The sequence below is a fragment of the Lygodium microphyllum genome, chromosome 16 (assembly GCF_053477565.2).
Source record: "Lygodium microphyllum isolate KBCC chromosome 16, Lygodium_microphyllum_v1.1.10, whole genome shotgun sequence".
Taxonomy (NCBI): domain Eukaryota; kingdom Viridiplantae; phylum Streptophyta; class Polypodiopsida; order Schizaeales; family Lygodiaceae; genus Lygodium; species Lygodium microphyllum.
The window spans coordinates 84,979,119-84,997,807 of record NC_141150.1 but is presented as its reverse complement, the minus strand read 5'-3'; the positions used below and the strand labels follow the sequence as shown (position 1 = coordinate 84,997,807).

General features: G+C 41.0%; 2 protein-coding genes across 2 annotated transcripts in view; both read left to right on the top strand.

The window, feature by feature from the left end:
- Positions 1-371: 371 nt before the first annotated feature.
- LOC148023063 (pentatricopeptide repeat-containing protein At4g18520, chloroplastic-like) lies at positions 372-4,918 on the top strand. The gene is made up of 5 exons (XM_087695305.1): positions 372-449; positions 2,974-3,856; positions 4,031-4,225; positions 4,577-4,669; positions 4,812-4,918. The coding sequence occupies exons 1-5, from the start codon at positions 372-374 to the stop codon at positions 4,916-4,918; spliced, it is 1,356 nt and encodes a 451-aa protein (XP_087551431.1).
- Positions 4,919-6,721: 1,803 nt separating this feature from the next.
- LOC148023062 (pentatricopeptide repeat-containing protein At5g27110-like) overlaps positions 6,722-18,689 on the top strand; it is a 93,346-nt gene continuing 81,378 nt past the window's right edge. The window contains exons 1-4 of the mRNA XM_087695304.1: positions 6,722-6,856; positions 12,318-13,217; positions 13,493-13,583; positions 13,852-13,944. Of these exons, the coding sequence (XP_087551430.1) occupies positions 6,722-6,856; positions 12,318-13,217; positions 13,493-13,583; positions 13,852-13,944 (1,219 nt within the window). The remainder of the gene's footprint in view (positions 6,857-12,317; positions 13,218-13,492; positions 13,584-13,851; positions 13,945-18,689) is intronic.

Here is an 18,689-nt window from a genome sequence, read left to right as displayed (position 1 = left end):
AGTCCATACATTCCAAATTTTATGACCCTTTTTCTTAGCCATGAATTGGTTTTGATTTGTTTTCATTTTCTTTTGCATTTTATTCTTATTTCCACCTTACCCCCTTCCCCTGCAGAAATAAGAAGAATCCTTCCTAGGATTATAGATTAAGGGGGTTCCACGCATGGTTATTGTGCTTACTTTTGCATAAGCCAAGGATAAAAATTGGGGTTTTATTGCATTTGGGCATATTGGTCCATGTTGTAGGGTGGTCGAATGCTTTGAAAAATACAAATTCAGATTCCTCCCATGAGCAAGGTAGCATTCACACTTCCATTGCTAAAGGCTCATCCAAAAGACCTCAGTCTAGTCGATCGTAGCTTTCAGCAAGCATGGTAAACGTGGCATCCAAGCATCTGCGGAAAGCAACCAAGACATCGCATGTATTCTCACCTAAGTCTGTGGCCAAGGTTAGAATGGATCCGCACTACTAGATGCTTGGGCGGTGGTTGGGGTACTACCAGGGCAAGGTTGAGGTAGTTTAGGAGTAGCAGGCTACGATTTGGGTTTATAGACTTATTGAGTCTTGATGGATTTAGGTTTTCAAATGGCAATGGGCCTTGTAGCACAGCCAGAGGCTTTTGTGGCATTGATGCTTGATTCATCTTGATGTTTGGTGTGCTCATGCTTGAGGGTAGCGTTTCAATAGTGTCCTTGGCCATATTCACTGTAGGTATCCAAATCCAAGTATTACCTTCATAATAGCCTTACGCTCGCAATATGGTTTCTTCTAGGCGTCCTAGGTTTTAAGGGGAGGTTTCTAGCCTTGCAAGCTCATGGTTCGGTGCTCCTAGGCGGCGTGTTGAGGTTTGGTGGGTGGTGGCGACAAATCACGATCCCCCTCCTTAGGCTTGATGGTGGATTTCTCTACCGATGGTGATGGAGTCGCATAGCCCTTGCTGAAAGCTACGACGATTTGTACGTTGCCGATGGCTAGGTGAATACACTATGACTAGTAGTCAACATCACAGTGGGCCTACTTCTTAAAGGTTTGTCCTAACAACGATTTTGCACCTACATCTTTCGTGTTTGGAAACACATAAAAGATCATGGGCAAGATTTTTGACTTGATAGAGACTGCAACTTTGCACTTTCCCAGAAGTTCATATGATCGGCCCCCAAATGGGCTAAGTTTGGCATTAGTGGGCTGTAGCTATGGTTTGCCAATTTGAGTCCAATGATCGTGAGTCGTGATATTAAAGTTAATGCCCTCATCGATCAATGCATCAATGGCGTGTGTCTCCTGGGTTGTAATGGTCATGTGTAGGTAAGCCAACGGAGCTACAACTTCCTCATCCTCATCTTTAATCTCCGTAATGGTGGCTACTCCTACATTGACAGGGGCTTCTAGCATAGGGGGTTCATGTAGTAGATGTGTGGGAGGGTAGTACTTTTTTATGTGGCTATCATTAAAGAAGCCTATGCCCTGACCCTCTAGGGTTTCAAGTTCTACATTACCAGTTTGGCGTATGGTGCGAACTCTAAAAGGTCTTAACCCCCTAAAATTCATTTTCTGCTTATGTCCCTTGACCGAGTAGAACAATACGAAGTCACCTTGTTTGAAATTTTACTGCTTGACATGCTTGTCAAACTAGCTCTTGCATCGTGCCTTTTTGCAGATCAGCGCATGGGTGGCTAGAAGTCAAGTTTTTTATAAGAGTTTTAGCTCAACTAGACATTTTGTCCATGCTTTCTTTCCCTCCCATATCTCTTGAATAGCGATTCTCAAGCTAGGAATGGAGAATTCCACAGGTAGAATTTCCTTAGTTTCATAGGTCAACCTAAAGGGAGTCTATCCCACAGCTACTTTATAAGCTATTCGATAGGCCCACAAGGCTGCCATTAGCTTGTTATCCTAGTTTCTACAAGAATAAGAGAATACCTTGGTCAGGACATTTACTAGAGTCTTATTTTTCAATTCCACATCACCATTTCCTTGAGGGTAGTAGGGTGGGGATTTTCAATGGATGATCAAGAAGGTGGACAGGAGATGAGCAATCACCTCATTGATGAAGTGCATGCCTTGATCACTGACAAGTTCGATGGGGCAACCAAATCGAGAGATTACCTGCTCACATAAGAACTTAGCAGTGGCTTGTGCGTCATTCTTCTTGGTGGCTCGAGCTTTCGCCCACTTTGTGAGATAATTGGGGCAATGATGATGTATTTGGCTTGCAAATATTGAGCTGTGGGATTGATAGGCCCAATGAAGTCAATCCTCCATTTCTCGAATGATTGTCTTGCAATGATGGGACTTAGCTCCATTGTGTCCTTGAAAACTGGCACCTTGGTCCATTGGAACTCATCACATTGTTTCACAAATCATGTTGTATCTTGGAAAAGCGTGGGCTACCAGAGTTGAGACTATAGCACCTTGCGGGGTGTCGTATCTCCCCCCTAAAGTGTCCTCTGCGGCAATTCCACCGTGCACTGTCGTACTACTGTGCATCCGAGGTGTGGAATCCACCAAAAAGTTGTGTGTGTGACATTTGTTACTTTGTACATACTTAGTTGTTGTGTTTACATTTTTGTTCTGCGTGCTAGTATAGTGGAGAGGGGTTTGGAAGTGAATATATTTGTGGGAAGCATAGTGGTGGAGATTTTTGGGAAGTTTGGCTCAGTTTCAGAAGCACTAGAAGATCGATTACCATCTACCTTGGATCTTGCAATGGAGGTGAAGAGGAAGAAGAAAGACTGAGCTTGTACATTCAAAATTTGCAAGGGATTGTTGTTTATAGTCTTAAGGGGCACAAAGATATCGTGTATTGTGTGGCCTATTCAAGGGATGGTAAAAGATTTGCATCAGGAGGAGCGGACAAGACAGTGATTACCTGGATTTATAAAGCCTCGGGCATAGATCTGGTCAGATTTGCTAGTAGATCAGTGAATTGCATTTGCAATCAATTTGTTAATAATGCAAATATATGCTGAAAGTATAAATCAAGTGAAGGCCATTTTGCAGCATATGTGGAACATGGCCTTGGTGATGAGGCACTGAAATGTTCTCAACAAATGCAACTTGAAGGTTGCAGCCCTGATCCCATCACATTCGTTTCCATCTTGAAGGCATCTAGTATCACAGGAGCTCCAGAAACAGGTTATCAAATACATAGAGAAGTAATTACTAGGGGATTTGGAACATATGTGTACATGGGCAGCACACTGGTAGACATGTACATCAATTGTGGATCATTGGCAGAGGCATGCCAAATTTTTTATGCACTACTTGTTCGAGATGCAGTTGTGTGGTCTGCATTGATTGCAAGATACGCTGAACATGGTCTCAATGAGGAAGTACTGGAATGTTTCCAACGTCTACAGCTAGATGGTATTTCTGCAGATGCTGTCGCATTTATTATCTGCTTGAAAGCATGTGGTAGTAGAGGAGCCATAAACGCAGGTCGAGAGATCCATGCTGAGATCAGGAAATCAGGATTAGAAACAGATTTTTTAATAGGAAACACGTTGATAGACATGTATGGCAGATGTGGGTTGTATGCAGAAGGGCAGAAAGTGTTTGACAAACTGCTTGTTAAAGACATTGTCTCATGGACTGTAATGATAAAGGCATACGTTGATAACCATGAGGGCAATTTGGCTTTACAATGTTTTGAGGAAATGAAAGAGCAGGGTATATCTGTGGATACTGTCCTAGTTGTTCTCTGGTTAAAAGCTTGTGATACTACTCAAGCCTTGGAGACAGGTCGAGAAATACATGCAGAGTTGAGGAAATCAGGACTGGAAAAAAACATTTTTGTTGGTAACACATTGATTGGCATGTATGGGAAGTGTGGATCAGTTTGCAGAAGGACGAGAGGTGTTTGATCAGTTGCTTGTTTGAGATGCAGTGTCATGGGCTGCATTGGTTGCATCTTATGCTCAGCATGGGCTTGGTGAATAAATTTTAGATTGTTTTAAACAAATGGTAGTGGAAGGTGTGTCTGTGGGTGCCATTACTTTGCTCTTTGTTTGAGAGCTTGTGCCACCTTAGGAGCTTTAGATACATGCCGAGAACTCCATGTAGAGATATACAAAAGGGGACTGGATAAAGAGCTTCATGTTGGCAACACACTTGTGACTTTGTACAGCAGCTGTGGCTTGTTTATAGAATCACGGCAGGTGTTCAGCAAGCTTCCGGTTCAAGACATAGTTTCATGGAATGCACTTATCATAGGAATTACTGGAGGTGGGCGGCAAATTGTTGAAAACTGTGAAACAAGGGAGGGGGCTATTGTGGGAGGAGGCCGCTTTTCTGGGAAAAAAGGAGGAGAGTGATCAGGAAGGGAAAAAAAACGATTGCTAATAAGAAGAGGACGCCAAGTTTGTGCGTTAAAAAAAAGAATTATTACCCATCTAATCTCGCAGAACAGCAGGGGGATTATCAATTGCGATCCCAACAGAAATGGGGATTCTTTCCTTCTTCTCCTCTGCTCTGCTCATCAGTAGAGGATTCCTGAATGTATTGTCCACGCCAGAGATACCAGCGCAAAGGGCTTCTTTGAAGTGACTCATGATATTTCACACCTCATATGTGCAGATTTCCTACATGCTCCTGGTGTGCAGAGACCATTACTTGTGAGGTTTTCAACTGTGATTCATGAGCGGGGCAATCCTGAGATACGGTTTTGCTGTGAAATTCTACACTAGAGAAGGAAACTTTGACATGGTGTGGAAAATGGTCCAAAATTGTTCGAAAGCTTCCAGATCCTGAAATTCAATGTTACTCTTGTTGAGATAGAAGTCCTCTTTATGCTCACTATTCTTTCTTTCAGCAATCAAAGAGCTATCTGCACTTCTAAGTGGCAGAATTCTGGCAAAGTGCCTGGGGGAAGAAAAAGCAAGGACAGATTATGATGTGGAAATTATTGAACAGCCATAACAGATTCTGCTTCCAGATGATAACTGCCAATGATTGATACAATGATGATGATTGACGCGTTACTTCTGGTATTGATTAAACACTCTTTCTACAGTACTTGCATGTTTACCACTCATTACTTCCAAAACCCCTGAGAAACCATTGATGGATCTGGTCTGATTTGCCATTAAATCACTCTTCTGTACCTGAATACAAAGATGTCTTCTTGATCCTATTCCAACCTCTTAGATCTTACTTCAGATTACTTTGTTCCTTTTGGGAGAGACAGGCTGTTTATATGACATGAGTTTTTGTCAAGATGTTTATTAGAGATGCTCCCAATCAAATGTAGCTAATTGTATGTCTCATATTATCTGAAATTGAGCTTTCAAATTGAATCTGATCTCACTAATTGATCTTCTATCCTGGAATTAGACAAGGTCCTCCGTGGTCACGACTTTTCTCTCCAAAACCCTTCGATATCTTTGGTGAACCCGACGTGAAAGCGTCGCATTAAAAAAATTTCAGGATGGGAGATACTTCAGCATCAATTTCAGCCTCTTCTACGATTCTTGCTTTGTCCTCTACTTCAGCTCTGTCATTGACTGCTGCTTCAAGTACTTCAACGGATGATTTAAAGCAGATTTTGCAGAATATGTCTATGTATATGCAGCTTCAAAATCAGTAGACACAATTGTATATGCAGCAGCAGCAGCGTTTGCATCAACAGTAGTTGTCTCAGCAAAGGCAACTATATTTAGAGCAAGAGAATGCAATCAGCGCGACTAAGACGATTGAAGCAGTTGAGAATGAAAAGAAGCTATTTGATGGCCATAATGTATCGGCTTATTTGAAGATGTATGAGATCAAGATGGGATTTTTTGGAGTACCAACAGGACTTATGAGTAAGTATTTTCTCTGCCTTGTCACACCTGCCTTGAGGGTAAAAGTGACTGATCTTTTCCTTCAAAATTCGCATTGGCAAGATTTTAAGAAGGCCCTGAAAGAATAGCATTTCCTTGAGGACTTTGGGATGGCTACTCGGTAGTCATTCCGAGAGTGGGTCTACATGCTAAACAAAGGTCTAGCTGCTTCAGAATTGATACAAGAATTTGAAGAGTTGTATAGTCAGGTTGATGCCATTGAACAAAGATCATTGGATGTTGAGAAAGTTGAGCTTTTCTTGCAAGCTGCAGATCCTGCTCTTCAGGAAGAATTAGGAGAGCTTCTTGAGGATTGCACGAAGCCTATGGGTCTTAAAACGGATTGGCAAGATGCCCAGATGCGGTCTCGACTTTGACCAAGAGGCAGATATGGAAGACCCGCTTACAGAATGAATCCATGACACCGACGCTGTCTTCTGCTCCTATGTCTGCTTCTACCCCTATCATTTCTTCTCTTCCTCATCTAATTACTTGGCCTATGCCAGTGCCTACTGTTTCTACTCCTCCTGTTCCTCCTGTTCCAAGACCGATGCCTACTCCTTCTGCTCCAAAACCATCCGCTCCATCAGTTCCTTCCTCTCTTGATGACATAATCAAAGGCATAACGGATTTGACACTGGAGTCAGTTAAAGCAAAATTGGTGGGAAAATTGAAAGAGCAGTTTGCTTCGACTGCGCCTACTATTTCTTCTAGTGCTCCTATTGTACCTAGGAGAGATCGAAGATGTATTTTGTGTGAAAGTACAGATCATCAGCATTGCAGGGATTGTGAATCTTTTCAAGATGCAAGGAGGAAGAATTTGGTATTTTGGGGACAAGATGGCAAGATCTGGTTGACTGAAACAGGAGCTCCGCTTGCTACCAATTTTGGGAAAGGCGGAATGAAGAAATTAGTAGATGATATGGCTGTGCGTACTTCTTTTGTGGCAACTAGAGGAGATGCTTCTGCATATGCAGTCCAGATTGAGAAAGGATTAGAGAATCAGCCAGCATTACAGACCTATGCTATGGAGACGGCAAACAAGGGGAAAATTCAACAGACTGTTTTGACTAGTGCAGGTTCTAGCATCAGATCTGAGACAGGTTGGGATTCGCCTGTTGACAGGTACACTATTTATGCCTACTTGGCTAAGTCTCAGGGAGCAGATGTACTTGTTGAGGAGAAGCGTAAGAGGGATGAAGAGAATCCAAATGCAGCTAAAAAGACTAGAGGGGGTGAGTTTGTTATTCCACCTATTGCAGGGTCGTCTTTGAGACGAGGCCCAGAACAACAGATGGAAGATGCTCAAAAGAAAGAAAATAGGCAAGAGCCTAGAGAGAGAAAGCAGCCAGGCTTTAGATTGATGTCCGATATTGAGACATCTACGGACATGAAGAAAATCTTTAATGATAAGATACTTGGCAGTGAGGTGACTTTTACTATTTTTGAGGTTTTGGGCATCTCGAAAAGAGAGTTTCAAGATCAGTTCCAAGAAGTCCTGAAGAGGAAAAGACATGCATTGCCTACTATTGATACACAGCGAGTTTTGATTGGGGAGTTGGATGAGGATGAGGATGAGGTTATGGTTGAGAATGCTTCTGTTTTTCTGCAGACAGAGAAGAGGGTTCAGCCTATGCATTATGTTGAAACTGATGAGCCTATCTTGGTATCGCGTAGTCACTTTTCGCGGAGTCATTGGGCTAGAGAAACTACAGAAACAATGGTAAAAATTGGAGAGAAACATGTGCCTTATGTTGCTTTGGTGGATCATGGTTCAGAGATTAATCTCATAGTTTGTGGAGTTTATGAAAGTAATAGATGGCCTATGGATGCAGAGCATGGGTGGCGTATGAGAGCCGACAACAATACTGCAGGTGATTTGTATGCTGCCTGTCCCAGTGTCAGGATTTCTACTGGAGATGTAGAGGAGGATTTCCATTTCTTTGTGTAGGATTCATGCTCTTATCCCATAATTCTTGGACAGCCATTCATCACAGAGATGCGCATGGAGACGAAAGTAGTGGATGATGGATCTGCTTATGTACGGATTCGAAGTAAAGATGGTATGAGAGCAATTTAGTTTATGACTGTGTGTGTTAACCATGCAAGAAACAGGGATACTCTTCGAGATGCACCATTGCCCACTGTGAGGGATTCAGGTTTTCATTAGGTACTGCTGTCCCGCGAGACGACGGTGGTACAGAGTAGAGGAGATTGGAGTTCTCGCCTCCTGGTAGCAGTGTTTGCTCCTCCAGTTTTGTTGGAATTTCAGCAAACAGTTCGATGAGTTATTAGAAGATTTCTAAGTTTGCTAGAGTTGCCAGGCAGTACATATGCAGGAATGATAAAATTTTGAAAAATGCAGGTATTTTAGAGGATGATGAGCATATAGATGGGATGTATGATAGTATGGTTTGTGCAGATACGATGATAGAGATGGAAAATATGCTGAAAACTGATATGCAGAGTTGTCACAGTAATGTATCAGTGCAATCTCTAGAGATGTTTCATGAAATTTTAGATTTTGTGTCACAAATAGAGTCAGAGGCTGAGGTGACTCAGCAAAAAGTGTTGAGTGTTGAAGAAATTCAGCAAACAAAGTTTCCGATTGATTATGATCAGCCTATAGAGACACAGAGGACTGAAAACTTTCAGCCAACTGAGTTTACTATTGAAATATTTCAGCATCCAGAGTTTAGGGCTGTTCCTATGCAGTCCATAGAGTAGAGGGATGAGGATATTCAACCACCAGAGTGCTGAATTACTGATTTACAACAAGATTTGAGTAATGCAGAGGATCATAATGAAGCCAGGGTTGACATGAAATACAAGACTGTGGATAAGAAGGTGAAGCCGGTAGCTGTACGCTTCCACCTGACAGTGATCAGCAAATAGAGAGGGCTGCCAAACAGCTAATTTTCAACAAAGACTCTTGCTGAATTAAAAATTGGAAATGGTGATTTCTTGCTACCCACAGAGAAGCAATGCTTTCAGGATATGCTTGAGCGACATGGAAGGGGGTTTGCTTTTTTCTCGCATGAGATTGGATGTGTGAATCCAAATATTATTGCTCCTATGGTGATCTTTACTATTCCTCATATTCCATGGAACCTCTGACCTATTCCAGTGCCTAAGGCACACCTGCCAAAGTTAATTGACTTGTGGAATGAGAAAATGAGGATGGGAATCCTAGATCCGTCATCTGCACCATACTCAAATAGGTGGTTTACGGTTCCAAAGAAGAATGGTACTCTCCGATTTATACAGGACATGCAGCCAATAAACATAATTATTATCAGAAATGTTGGTATAGGTCCAGTTGTGGATGAGTTTGCAGAAGCATTTGCTGGATGTGCCATCTATTCTTTAGGTGATCTGTATTCGGGATATGACCAGTTTCAGCTGGCTTTGGAAAGCAGGGACATAACCACTATGAGAACTCCTATTGGGCTTGTCAAGATGTATACCTTGCCTCAAGGTGCCACTAATTCTGTTGCGCATATGATGAATGCCATGCATAAGGTCCTTCGTGAGTATATACCTCAGCTTACCATGCCTTTCTTGGATGATGTGCCCATTAGGGGGTGTGCAGAAGAAGAGAAGAATGAGAGTCTAAATGAGCAGGGATGCAGATACTTTGTGGCTGATCATATTTCAGCTTGTGAGAAGATTTTGGCCAGGTTAGAAGAAGTGACCTTGACACTATCAGGGCAAAAATCTGTTTTTGGAGTAAATGAGGTTGTCATTGTTGGACATATGTGTGGGTATTATGGCAGGAAACCTTCACTTGAGAAGATGGATGCTATAGGCAAGATTACGGAGTATTGTTCTACCACTTCAGAGGTACAGAGATTCATTGGAGCCTGTGTGTTTTACATGATTTGGATTCCCCATTTTACACACATAGCAGATTGTTTATATCAACTGCTTCGAAAGGGGCAAAATTTTTATTGGGATGAGAGCCACACTAGAGCCATGCAAAAATTGAAGAAGTTATTGCAGATTGCTCCTACTCTCAGGAAAGCAGATTATAATTGGGGAAGGCCTATTGTATTGACAGTTGACACTAGTCCAATTGGCATAGGTTGGGCTATGGGTCAAGATGATGCAGATGGAAACATGTATGCTATTCGGTTTGGGGCGAAAGTCCTAAACGAGAGACAGAGGAGGTTTCTGCAAATCAAGAGGGAATTATTGGGAATTGTTACAGCTTTCAAATGTGACAAGGAGTACTTTATTGGAGCCTTAGTTGTGGTAGAGACAGATTGCTTGCCATTGATAGGTATGATTATGAGTTGCTCTACTTCGGATATAGCTATGCTGAGATGGATTGCATACATCAAGTCATTAAATCCAGAATCTAAACACATAGCAGGGAAGGATAATCCAGTGGCAGATATGCTGTCTAGAGCCAGATATGATGATGAGGAGACACTATTTGCAGAAGAGGATGATGCAAAAATTTCAGTCGCTATGGTTGATCATGTTTGTCATGTCTATGATATTGTGGCTTTTATAGAAGAACTCTATGTTGGAGATTGGTTGCAAATTGGCAAATAGCTTAGTACACTAAGCAAAAGAGATGAATGGACAGATAAAGAGTTCAAGAAGATAAGAAGAAAAGCCTATGGTTATTTCCTCAAAGACGGATTTCTTTGGAAGCACCCGAAGAAAAGAGGTGGATTACCATTGCGGGTTGTCTGCGATAAAGAGACCCAGTTACAGGTGATGAGGGAGTTTCATAAGAGTCCTTGGGCTGGTCATAGAGGAGTGTGGGCTACTTATGAGAAAATCAAGGAGAAATATTGGTGAAAAGACATGTATAAAGATGTTTCTCACTTTGTAGAGATTTGCAGAGACTATCAGATGTATTCCGTAGTGCGTCATCGAGATGAGCTTCATCCGACCTATCCATTATGCGTTCATTACAAGTGGGTAGTTGACTTGGTTACTATGCCAATGGGTCTAGGGCAGATGAGGTATATTGTTTTGGCTAGAGAGGATCTTACCAATCATGTTGAGGGTAGACCTTTGAGAACGAAGACCACTAGTGCAGTGTGTAAGTTCTTATTGGAAGAAATTTTCTGCATGTATGGCTGTGTGGGTAAGGTCACTGCAGATCGTGGAGAATTGGATGCAGATGAAGCTAGGGAGTTTTTCTCTCAACTAGGAATCAAGTTGACTCTAACCACAGCATATAATCCAGAGGGAAATGGAAAGAGTGAAAGAGGGCATCCGTTGATAGTGAAAGCATTAGCCAAAGCATGCAGAGGAAGGTTTGGAGAATGGCCGAGACTTCTACCATTTGCTTTGTGGGCTGATCGTACGACTCAGTGTTACCACAAGATATATGCGTGCAGAGTTGATGTATGGTCAGAAACCGATTATGCCGACTGAGACTTGTGCTTTGACTTGGTCAGTTTTACCTTGGCAGGAGGATTTGATGAGAGAGGAACTTTTAGCTCTTCAGATTCGGTAGTTGGAGAGAAGACCAGAGGATATTCAGCTAGCTATTGACAGGTTGAAGGTTGCTAGACTAAGAAATAAGGACAGGTTTGACAACAGGCATCAATTGCAGCCTAGAGCAATAGAAGAGGGAGACTGGGTATTAATCTTTGATAGCAGCCTTGAAAACCAGCATACTGCACTTCGGAAGATGGTGAAAAGATGGTTTGGGCCGTACATAGTCAGACATGTCTTTGATAATGCAACATATGAGCTAATAGAATTGGATGGGACAGTGCTTAGAGTGCCTATTGCAGGAAAAAGAATAAAGATTTTCAAGAAAAGAGATGATGAGGATTATGCATTGGAAGAATTTGCAAGAGAAGAGCAACGAGAAGAAACTCCAATAGAAGAGACAGATGATATGACAGATAATCTTGCTGATATACCGGAAATACACAATGAACAGATTGATCTATTCATGGATCTTGATGATAATGATCCTGGATAGTTGGCCCATCCGGAGGATGCGTAGGATCAGAGGGGGTGGATATCGTACTGCTGCGCATTCGAGGTGTGGAATCCACCAAAAAGTTGTGTGTGACATTTGTTACTTTGTACATACTTAGTTGTTGTGTTTGCATTTTTGTTCTGCGTGCCAGTATAGTGGAGAGGGGTTTGGAAGTGAATATATTTGTGGGAAGCATAGTGGTGGAGATTTTTGGAAAGTTTGGCTCAGTTTCAGAAGCACTAGAAGATCGATTACCATCTACCTTGGATCTTGCAATGGAGATGAAGAGGAAGAAGAAACACTGAGCTTGTACATTCAAACTTTGCAAGGGGTTGTTGTTCATAGTCTTAAGGGGCACAAAGGTATCGTGTATTGTGTGGCCTATTCAAGGGATGGTAAAAGATTTGCATCAGGAGGAGCGGACAAGACAGTGATTACCTGGATTTATAAAGCGTCGGGCATAGATCTGGCCAGATTTGCTAGTAGATCAGTGAACTACATTTGCAATCAATTTGTTAATAATGCAAATATATGCTGAAAGTATAAATCAAGTGAAGGCCATTTTGCAGCATATGTGGAACATGGCCTTGGTGATGAGGCACTGAAAGGTTCTCAACAAATGCAACTTGAAGGTTGCAGCCTTGATCCCATCACATTCGTTTCCATCTTGAAGGCATCTAGTATCACAGGAGCTCCAGAAACAGGTTATCAAATACATAGAGAAGTAATTACTAGGGGATTTGGAACATATGTGTACATGGGCAGCACACTGGTAGACATGTACATCAATTGTGGATCATTGGCAGAGGCATGCCAAATTTTTTATGCACTACTTGTTCGAGATGCAGTTGTGTGGTCTGCATTGATTGCAAGATACGCTGAACATGGTCTCAATGAGGAAGTACTGGAATGTTTCCAACGTCTACAGCTGGATGGTATTTCTGCAGATGCTGTCGCATTTATTATCTGCTTGAAAGCATGTGGTAGTAGAGGAGCCATAAACGCAGGTCGAGAGATCCATGCTGAGATCAGGAAATCAGGATTAGAAACAGATTTTTTAATAGGAAACACGCTGATAGACATGTATGGCAGATGTGGGTTGTATGCAGAAGGGCAGAAAGTGTTTTACAAACTGCTTGTTAAAGACATTGTCTCATGGACTGTAATGATAAAGGCATACGTTGATAACCATGAGGGCAATTTGGCTTTACAATGTTTTGAGGAAATGAAAGAGCAGGGTATATCTGTGGATATTGTCCTAGTTGTTCCCTGGTTAAAAGCTTGTGATACTACTCAAGCCTTGGAGACAGGTCGAGAAATACATGCAGTGTTGAGGAAATCAGGGCTGGAAAAAAACATTTTTGTTGGTAACACATTGATTGGCATGTATGGGAAGTGTGGATCAGTTGCAGAAGGACGAGAGGTGTTTGATCAGTTGCTTGTTTGAGATGCAATGTCATGGGCTGCATTGGTTGCATCTTATGCTCAGCATGGGCTTGGTGAATAAATTTTAGATTGTTTTAAACAAATGGTAGTGGAAGGTGTGTCTGTGGGTGCCATTACTTTGCTCTTTGTTTGAGAGCTTGTGCCACCTTAGGAGCTTTAGATACAGGCCGAGAACTCCATGTAGAGATATACAAAAGGGGACTGGATAAAGAGCTTCATGTTGGCAACACACTTGTGACTTTGTACAACATAGCTGTGGCTTGTTTACAGAATCACGGCAGGTGTTCAGTTCAAGACATAGTTTCATGGAATGCACTTATCATAGGAATTACTGGAGGTGGGCGGAAAATTGTTGAAAACGGTGAAAGAGGGGAGGGGGCTATTGTGGGATTTTCTGGGAAAAAAGGAGGAGAGTGATCAGGAAGGGAAAAAACAAATGATTGCTAATAAGGAGAGGACACCAAGTTTGTGCGTTAAAAAAAAAATTACCCGTTTAATCTCGCAGAACAACAGGGGGATTATCAATTGCGATCCCAGCAGAATTCCTGAACGTATTGTCCATGCCAGAGGTACCAGCGCAAAGGGCTTCTTTGAAGTGACTCATGATATTTCACACCTCATATGTGCAGATTTTCTACGTGCTCCTGGTGTGCAGAGACCATTACTTGTCAGGTTTTCAACTGTGATTCATGAGCGGGGCAGTCCTGAGACACGGTTTTGCTGTGAAATTCTACACTGAGAAGGAAACTTTGACATGGTGTGGCAAATGGTCCAAAATTGTTCGAAAGCTTCCAGATCCTAAAATTCAATGCTACTCCTGTTGAGAAAGAAGTCCTCTTTATGCTGACTGTTCTTTCTTTCAGCAAATCAAAGAGCTATCTGCACTTCTAAGTGGCATAATTCTGGCAAAGTGCTAGGGGGAGTAAATTACTGAACAGCCATAACAGATTCTGCTTTCAGATGATAACTCCCAATGATTGATACAATGATGCTGATTGATGCATTACTTATGGTTTTGATTAAACACTCTTTCTATAGTAATCTTCCACTGCTTGCAACCAAGTTCTGCTTCACCAAGGCTTAAACAATTGGGTCAAACCTTTGGAATTGTGCGAAATTGACAATTACTTGCATGTTTACCACTCATTACTTCCAAAACCCCTGAGAAACCATTGATGGATCTGGTCTGATTTGCCATTAAATCACTCTTCTGTACCTGAATACAAAGATGTCTTCTTGATCCTATTCCAACCTCTTAGATCTTACTTCAGATTACTTTGTTCCTTTTGGGAGAGACATGCTATTTATATGACATGAGTTTTTGTCAAGACGTTTATTGGAGATGCTCCCAATCAGATGTAGCTGATTGTATGTCTCATATTATCTGAAATTGAGCTTTCAAATTGAATCTGATCTCACTAGATTGATCTTCTATCCTGAAATTAGACAAGGTCCTCCGTGGTTGCGACTTTGCTTTTGAAAACCCTTCGACAGCGCCTCGACTAGTACGTGGTGCATTTCGTGCTCACACATGCATCTTCGCAACAATCTGTCTTGCCCTAGCTGATAGAGTTGGCCTATTATTAACTAATAGGGTTGGATTTTGAGAATGAGTCACCTCAGTCAGGCCTTCTCTATGGGTTGGTCAAGTAGTCTATACTCAAGCACTTGAACCATGTTGTATGCCTAGTATGGCATCAAGTTGGTTCTAAACATGTCTCTTTCGCTAGTAGATAGGGTGTATAGATGTGCATCTAGCAATTTGTCTCCAATGCCCTATCATCTAACGACTTCTCACCTAGGTATGTAAGACATATGATTAGCCATATAGTGTTTCTTTCCCTTGCGTACGATGAAAAAGAAGTCAAATTCAAGAAGCAAAAGTAATCGTTGAGCTATATGCATCCTATAGCGCAAGGTTTGTTTACTAGATACAGCAAGGCTTGATGGTCAACAAAGAAAATAAAGGGCATAGCCAGAAGATAATGCTGAATTTTCTTTATGAAAAACACCATCACTAGCCCCTCTCCTTTGTTTGTGTGAGTAATTCATTTCTGTATAACTATGAGTTATTTGCTAGCAAATTTTAGTAGATAGTCGAGATTGTGGTCACCAAGCTAGCACAACACAGCTCCTAGTGTGGATTTCGATCACCAGGATGATTGTCCCTCTTGGTAGCAGCGTTTAACTTCTTGTAGTTGACGCACACTCTAATCTTTCCATTCTTCTTCAGTATGGTCACTATAGGCGAGACCCAATCTGTGTGCTCAATCTCATAAATGAAACGTGCCCTTAGCAGCTTGTCAATTTCTTTCTTGATAGAGTGAGCATGCTTGGGATTCATAGGGTACGATCGCTACTTTTGATCAGCATTGCATCGGGGGTCATGGGGATATTATGAGGTACGACACTTGGATCTACCCCTTTCAGCTCATCGAGGGACCAAGCAAAGACATCCACGTACTCTCACACAAGAGGGCAATGAGACTTTCTTCCTCTTCCTTGGTCAAGGAATCCGCAATAAAGACAAGTGAGGGTATCTCCCCTTCCTTAGGGAGATTAACCTCATTGACTTTGGTTAGCACCTCTATTAGTTCGCTTGCTTGCCCTTGTCATTTGGCTCCTAGCAAGATCACTACCCTCTTGCCTTTCTTAAACTTAGTAAATTGCTTTGGCAAGTCTTGTGGTTTCCTTTGATCTTCAACCTGTATATCCCTAGACTACTTGTGTTGTTCTTCCTTCAACCTTCGACGCCTTAGGTGGAGTGGCAGGTCCCCTTTGGTGCGTCTGGTCTTAGGTGGTTGTGGCACCTCAAGATCATTGTGTGAACCTATGTCTTCTAGCAATAAGGCCCCCTAGGGATTTCCTCCTACTCACATGACTATGTTACCAAAGACTGTAGAACCCTCGGCTTCAATTTGTGTAGTAGGCTAGTCTCCGACTCTAGTAGTGTATCCCCCCAAGATAACCATAGCCTCGGATACTTGTGGAATTATTCCAATCACACCTTATTGATCTAAGATGTATCTTTCTTTAAAAATATACCAACATGGCTACTAAACTACCTCTTGTTTTCTCTTATTCTGCAGGTAGTTCTACTTTTCCAAGTGGCTGAGTCATAAGAGCGGCCCCTTCATATTGCAACTCCATCTCAATCCATGTATTTGGCCACTCTCTCATAAAGCCTCACGATCTAAAGATATGGCATCCTCAAGACCCTAGTGATTACACCATACTCAAGACACAAAGTTGCAATACAAGTTGGCAATTCGAACATCAAATATATAACCCTTTTTTTGTACAAAATTTGTTACTGGAAATGTAAAAGCATGAAATGATTTGATTTAGGAAAAACAAATAAACACTACAATTTGTATATAAGCTAGAGTGATGGTTATAAAGAAAAACACCTACCTACCAACCTCTTAAGGGTAGGATGCCTAGATAAAACAAGGTAGAAGAGGGAGCACACCTCATCAGATAGCCATGCATAGTGGGCTATGAATTTATTAGGCACTTTAACAAAAATTATTTTATCATTGTAGCCTCCCTGTAAAGTTGTAGAAAGAAATCTTATGATGTAAGTAAGAGAAAAGCCTTGTTGAGAAGACTCGTCCAAAGTGTTTTCCCTTTTTTTTTTGGGGGGGGGGGGGGGGGTGGATTGAAAGGAACATCGATGTCTTTGGGTAAGAAAAAATTTAGCATGTTTTTGTCATGTAATGGTAATTTATGATGTGTTGATATTCTTGCTAAAAGGAAGAGGTTGTGATGAACTTTGTTTGAAAAAGAAGAATTGAAAAGAGTTTCTTCTTGATCCTAAGCTTTGAATAGTTTTATATTTAAAAAAAATCTTGGATCTAAAAAATCAAGAGTTATTATAGCAGTTACAAATCCATAAAAACCTATTGAGAAAAAAGGAGCATGCTTTCCATGTGTGTCTCATGCCCCAAGCTAAATATTCTTGGTAATAAAAGCTACAACCAAACAAACAAACAAACAACAATTTAAAATAAAAATACAACAAAAGACCTTAGATCCTTACTTTGATCACTAGGAAGAAAACCTATGAAACAAAGTAAAATAAAGTCCAACCTAGAGACCATAAAGAGAATAGGAAAATATGTTCCAAGAATAGAGAGTGAGACCCTACACTCAGAATATTATGAAGGATAGATTATGGGTTGTGATCATAGATTACACTTCATCCTTAGAAACAATGAATGGTGGTAGATAAAAGAGTTTTTTTTTTGGCATTCAAGATTAGGGCCTTCCTAGAAATGATTGCTTCTAGATTTTGTATCATCTCAAAGATAAGATAAATCATTAGAGTGAACCAGATAGTTTGAATATATGGATGAACCCCACTGTCTCTAAAAGAATTAGAGTATGAGCAATACCCTTTTACAAGGAAAAGAGCACTCTAGGGTCTTAGGAAAGTGGATCAACATGGAAAACCTCAACTTCTCTTTTTCTATGAAAATGTACATGTTATATATGGGTTTGTTTCAAGTCTTTGAGTTTTTTTTACCTACTACTTGGGTTTAAAAAGCTAGTTGTCAAGGGCAAAAGTTTAGTTGCAGTTTTCTTTTGTGGTGTAATCGTAATTTGAATGTATAAAGTGCATTTAAGAGGAATGTGAAAGGAGGAAACACACTTTGAAATCCAACTCAGACTGAAAGGAAAGTTTGAAGCATGGTTCAAGATCTTGAGAGAATTTTCCAAATAAGTTTCGAACGAAAGATTGTGAAGCAAGAAACCATGGAAGTGCACCTAACTAAGGGAAGCCAGGATCTTTTGAAAGAGATCGAGGAAGAAACTATCTAAGGGTTTAATCAAAGAAGCGTTTTGCCAAGGAAAGAGCCACAATTGTTCCCTACAATCCTAATGATTGAAATGTGAAACGAAAAAGTTTAACAAAACCCTCAAAAGATTCTTATTGGAGCATCTTTGCAATAATTTGATTTAGGAAAGACCCTAATAATTCTTCTACAGGAAAATCCTTGGCTTGTTTGAGGAAATATTGCAAGGAGCAAGTTGGAATTGTGAGTGGAAAGTTTCAAGACAACTCGACAATAAGAGGTGTCTTTCATGAGCTTCAAGGCATGAGAAATTATTAAAGAGCATAAAAATATATTTTGTCAATACTGAAAGATTGAGATTTCCTTAAATTGGGGAGGGAGCTCCTACTATGTTTAAGATCAAACATTTTATCGATAAACCCCATGGAGACATCAAGATGAAACTTGAGGTTAAGAACCTTGGCACAATTAAAGAAGTTCTAGCTATATCCATTGAAAAGGAACATAAACATGGAATAGATGAGAAAGAGGGATTATAGCAAAAGCTCCAAAGAAAAAAGACCCATGCTAAGGGCTAGAGAGAAAACCATAGAAGTAGATTGTAGCAATTTCTCATTGCTAGCTAGATAGGAAATGACTGTCACAAAAAATGGAGAATTTTCTAGAAG